Source organism: Trachemys scripta, chromosome 7, assembly GCF_013100865.1.
Source record: "Trachemys scripta elegans isolate TJP31775 chromosome 7, CAS_Tse_1.0, whole genome shotgun sequence".
Classification (NCBI taxonomy): Eukaryota; Metazoa; Chordata; order Testudines; family Emydidae; genus Trachemys; species Trachemys scripta.
In genome coordinates, this window is record NC_048304.1 from 1213730 (window position 1) to 1219175 (window position 5446).

Consider the following 5446-nt stretch of genomic DNA (forward strand, 5'->3'; position numbering starts at 1 on the left):
AAATATGGTAACCCTAATCGTCCCTCACGGAGTGTCTCCCACCCCCATGCAGCCAGTCCCAGTAAAACTCCCCTGCGACATGGGTCAATCCACCCCGCGCCCTTCTGCGGCACAGCTGGGCACAGAGTTACACGGACGGTTCATACCCCGGCTGGTGCTGGCTCCGTGGGACAGGGGCTCTGACTTGTTGAGCGGCAGGAAGGGAGGGTGGGGCGAGGCCACATGGGCCCCCCTCGGGGAAGGGGTGCAGTCAGGTGTTCCCAGGGCTGGGGGGCCTGGTGCTCTTGTCTGGGCTGCCCCCGGGCTCTCACTGCCTCCCCCCACAGATGCGCAGCTGGCCACTACGGGAACCCCACACTGGCCTCGGGGGAGCGCTGCCGGCCCTGCCCCTGCCCCGACGGGCCTGGCAGCACCCGCCACTTCGCCGCCTCCTGCCGCCAGGACAGCCGCTCCCGCCAGGTGATCTGCAACTGCAACCCCGGCTACACAGGTGAGTGCCCCCCGCTGGCCTCGGGCACCCGCCGGCAGCACCGCTCTGGGGCCTGGAGTGCCAGCATCTCCCTGCCCGGAGCCGGGCCAAGCCGCTCCCCAACCCCCGTCTGCCTGGCTCCTCGGCCCTGGGGCCCCCGTCTGCCTGGCTCCTCAACCCTGGGGCCCCCGTCTGCCCAGCTCCTCCGGCCTGGGGCCCCCCGTCTGCCCGGCTCCNGGCCCTGGGGCCCCCGTCTGCCCGGCTCCTCCGGCCTGGGGCCCCCCATCTGCCCAGGAGCCCCTCCCCAACCCCCGTCTGCCCAGCTCCTTGGCCCTGGGGCCCCCCGTCTGCCCGGCTCCTCCGGCCCGGGCCCCCGTCTGCCCAGCTCCTCTGCCCTGGGGCGGCACCAGTGGTGGGCGTGGCTGTGCCAGCACCTGGCAATCTGCCCGGCTGCACTGTGGACCCCCAGGGCCGTGGGGCAGCTCAGCCCCCTGCAGGGAGGTGCCGGGCTGGGGGCACAAGGGGCATAACCCTGCACAGCCTTTGTCCTCCTGGGCCTACAGCTCAATGCTGCTCTCCCGGCCCTCCCCTGCTTCCTGGCCGTACCCCCTTCCTTCCCCTCCCCCGCTTCCTGGCCATATCCCCTCCCCCGCTTCTTGGCTGTACCCCCTTCCTTCCCCTCCCCCGCTTCCTGGCCATACCCCCTCCCCCGCTTCCTGGCTGTACCCCCTTCCTTCCCCTCCCCCGCTTCCTGGCTGTACCCCCCTCCCCCACTTCCTGGCCGTACCCCCTTCCTTCCCCTCCCCCGCTTCCTGGCTATATCCCCTCCCCCGCTTCCTGGCTGTACCCCCTTCCTTCCCCTCCCCCGCTTCCTGGCCATACCCCTGTCGCGGAGTATTGGGGGACTCAGGGCCCTGCACCCCCGGCTTCCTGCGATTCACCATGACTCTCAGCCAGCCAGTAAAGCAGAAGGTTTATTTGGATGACAGGAATACAGTCCAAGACAAGTCTTGCAGGCACAGACAACAGGGCCCCCCCTCAGTTAGGTCCAGCTTGGGGTCCCAGGGCATCCCAGCCCCCCTCAGTTTGGGGGGTCAGAGCCATCTCTGCCTCCCAGCCATCTCTCCAGCCTGCTTCCAGCACTCCCCTCTCAGCGACCCCTCCCACAGCCTTTGTTCAGTTTCCCGGGCTAAGGAGTCGCCTGGCCTAAAACCCCTTCCTGGGTTCTCGTGTTACACATTCAGGTATGCGCCTTTGGGCAGACTCCCATCCCCCAATGCAGACTATCCCAGCACACTCCCCTGTCAGCATTCACAGACCACAGTGAGAACAGGCCCAGTTCGTCACAACCCCCCCCCCCNGCCGTACCCCCTCCCCTGCTTCCTGGCCGTACCCCCTTCCTTCCCCTCTCCCGCTTCCTGGCCGTACCCCCTCTCCCGCTTCCTGGCCATACCCCCTCCCCCGCTTCCTGGCTGTACCCCCTTCCCTCCCCTCCTCCGCACCGTTGTACCCCATCATGGACGCCCCGGGCAATGCCCTGGAGCTGCTCCCTACACACCTGGGCAGGGCTCTGGTGAAGTCTCCTCTCTCGGAGCAGACTGTCCCCAGGGCAAAGAGCTCACACGGCTTCACCTTCCTGGGTCTGACCCTAGAGCATCCAGCCTCCCCTGCCCCACTGTGCGCTTCCCGCAACGAGTCCACTTGGGCGGGGTCCTGGGGCTGCCAGAGGGCCCTGCCCCCCAACTCCGCAGTCAGCCGTGACTCTCAGCCAGTGTAAAACAGAAGGTTTATTAGCCGACAGGATCACAGCGTAGGGCAGAGCTTGTTAGCACAGAAATCAGTGACTTTCAGCCAAGACCATCTTTGGGGAAGGGGAGCCCAGAGCCAGGGCTCTGCCTCCCCCTGCGCCCCAAGCCAGCCGAGACTGACTCGCTTCCAGATGCCTGGCGCTGCCCTGCCCGTTGCTCCTCCTCCGGCCTTTGTCCTGCTTCCCAGACCAAGAGTCACCTGGTCGCATCCCCCTCCTGGGTCTCAGGTTAGGAAGGGCATCGGCCATCGCCTAGTGCAGGCGGCTGGAGCCGCTTCACGTGCCCTGAGGGCCTCAGCAAAACTCACACCCCAGTTCCCACCACCGAGGCATTGGTGCAGCACGCAGGGAAACTGAGGCACACCCAGTATTAGCACAGGACAGTGAGACTTACATGCAACATAACAAGGTGAATAAACCCCACGTGGTCACACCCCCATCTTCCCGCATGGCTGAGCCCCCTTCTCTGCCCTCCCCCCACTTCCCAGCTGGGCCCCCTTTCCTGCGCTCCCGGCTCCGTACGGTCCCTGGGAGGAGCCCCTCTCAGTGTGCCAGCCCTTCTCGGGAGTTAAGCCTCTGGGCTCCAGCGCCTCCTGGAATCACACCTCTCGGAGCCGTCAGCAGCCTGGCTCTGCCCTGGGCCCCCTCCGGGAGACCACTCCTGCTGGACCCCCCGGCCCCCCAGAAGCAATGCCCCCCGCATCTCTAGCCTGCAGTGACTCTCAGCCAGCGTCACACAGGAGGTTTATTGAGCGTCTGGACCCAGCCCAGGCAGTTCTCAGGGCCCTCGGGCCTGGCCAGAGTCAGCCCCGGCCAGCTGGGTCTGTCCCCATCCCCATGGCTCCGGCTGCTCCTTGTCCCACATCCAGTCACCCCCTGCTTCCAGACGAGCCCCCTATCCCCTGCCCCACAGCCCCTCCTCCCCCCTTTGTCCCCCCCACTGGAACCGGCCCCTCGCTCCTCAGCCCTCCCACTGGCCAGAGCTGGGGGGGCCTCCCAGGCACCAATCGCTGGGTCCCCCATCTCCAGGCCATTGTCTGGGATCCTGGCTGCTAGGTGAGGTCACACCTGGTCCCCTGGAACAACAAACCCTTTCCCGCCGCCTCATTACACACGCAGCACACAGGGAAACTGAGGCACACACCACATTCCTGCAAAACACTAAGAGAACCCCCAATTTGTCACAATCGGTTCCCCCTTCTCTGCCGCCCCCCCACATGGCCAGACCCCCTTTCCTTCCCAAGGGAGCCCCGAGACCCAGGCCTGAGGTGATACCTTCTCACAGGGATCCTGTTTCTACTTAATGAGGGTATTGCTGGCTTCTCCAGCCCAGCATCTACTAGCTGGTGGCCCTGTGGGGGGCAGCATGGGGGAAGCGCTGCCCAGAGGGGATGCTGGCTGGCCTGGGGGGCGCTGGCCAGGCTGGGGGGCGCTGCCCAGAGGGTATGCTGGCTGGCCTGGGGGGCGCCGGCCAGGCTGGGGGGCGCTGCCCAGAGGGGGACTGCCAGCCCCTCCAGCCCACACTGCGGTGTCCCTGGTGCTGACCCCGGCATTCCCGCAGGTCTGCGCTGCGAGGAGTGTGCCCCTGGGCACTACGGGAACCCCTCGCAGGCCGGCGGGCGCTGCCAGCCCTGCCAGTGCAACGGCAACATTGACCTGCTGGACGCGGCGGCGTGTGAGCGGCGCTCGGGGCGCTGCCTACGCTGCCTGCATCACACGGAGGGGGAGCACTGCCAGCACTGCCAGGCCGGCTACTACGGTGACGCCACCCGCCACAGCTGCCGGCGTGAGTACAGACCGGGCTCGGGCACTGGCCTGGGGGGGGGGGACACGCCCGGCCTCTCTGGCTCTGCCCAGCCAGTCATAGAATCTCAGGGTTGGAAGGGACCTCAGGAGTTATCTAGTCCAACCCCCTGCTCAAAGCAGGACCAAGCCCCAGACAGATTTTTGCCCCAGACCCCTAAGTGGCCCCCTCAAGGATTGAACTCACAACCCTGGGTTTAGGAGGCCAATGCTCAAACCACTGAGCTATCCCTCCTCCTGGAGCACGCTCGTCACCCTCGCATCTGAGCACCCCGGGGATCGGGTGCACAGTTTCCTCCCCCCACCTCCAGGGACTGGGTGCAGAGACCTCCCCTGCCCTCCCAGGACCGGGTGCACAGTCGTCGTCCCCCCCCCGGGACCAGGCGCACAGACCCCCCCTCGCCCCCGGGACTGGGTGCACAGTCCTCCCAATGGGTACTAGTGCCAGTGCCATGCAGCTGGGCCCCATCCCATCCCATGCCCTTAGCCAGGATCTCAGCTGGGCCCCCCTTTCCTGCTGATGCCCCTGCTGTCTGGGTTCCCAGGCTGCTCCTGTAACGTCCTGGGCACGGAGCGCAGCAAGTGCAGTGCACAGGATGAATGCCAGTGTGATCGGCGTAGCGGGCAGTGCCAGTGCTTACCCAGCGTCCAGGGGCAGAGCTGTGACCGCTGCGCCCCCAACTTCTGGAACCTGGCCAGCGGGAAGGGCTGTGAGCCCTGTGCCTGCCACCCCCAGCACTCGCTGGGCCCAGCCTGCAACCAGGTGAGAGCCAGCGGGAGGAAGGGGCGAGGGGTGCTGGGCTGGGGTAGGGGCGAGGGGCAGGGCAGGGGCGTGTCATGGCTCCCAGAAGCAGGGCTACGGCCCCAGGTTTTACTCCTGGTGGAATTCTGTGCCATTGCGCATGCACAGAATTTATGTTCCCTGCAGATTTCTTTGCTTCCCCGCAGAAAAATGACTTTCTGATGGGGAAGCAAAGGGAAGCCACAAGAGCAGTCATGTGACCCTTCCCAGCAGTATGTTTTGGGTGCCCAGGGCAGCCAGCAGAGAGGTAAATCACCGTGGGGCAGGGAGCGGGACTGGGGAAGACCCCGCTGGTGGCTCCTACCCTGCTCTGGGCTCAGCTGCTAGACCCGGCTGGGCTGGGGAGGATGGGACTGCCCCTTCCTTGCATGGCATCCGGGGCTGTGTCAGACCCACCCCCAGATTTCTCCCCTGGCTGTAGGAAGCTCTGCCCACTTCCCTCCCCCCACCCACCCGCTTCCTGCGTCCATCGCTCCTCAGCTGCAGGGGGAGGGATCCCTGTACAGGGAGCTGATTCCCCATCCGCCCAACCCCCCCCCCTTACCTCACCTCCCTGCACCCAGAC

The 5446-nt window shown here is 66.3% G+C and overlaps 1 protein-coding gene across 1 annotated transcript in view; it reads left to right on the forward strand.

The window, feature by feature from the left end:
* Positions 1–5446, forward strand: part of LAMB2 (laminin subunit beta 2) — a gene marked incomplete in the record, with an annotated part of 91507 nt that overhangs the window by 75868 nt on the left and 10193 nt on the right. The window contains 3 exon segments of the mRNA XM_034774984.1: positions 327–490; positions 3838–4062; positions 4625–4842. Of these exon segments, the coding sequence (XP_034630875.1) occupies positions 327–490; positions 3838–4062; positions 4625–4842 (607 nt within the window).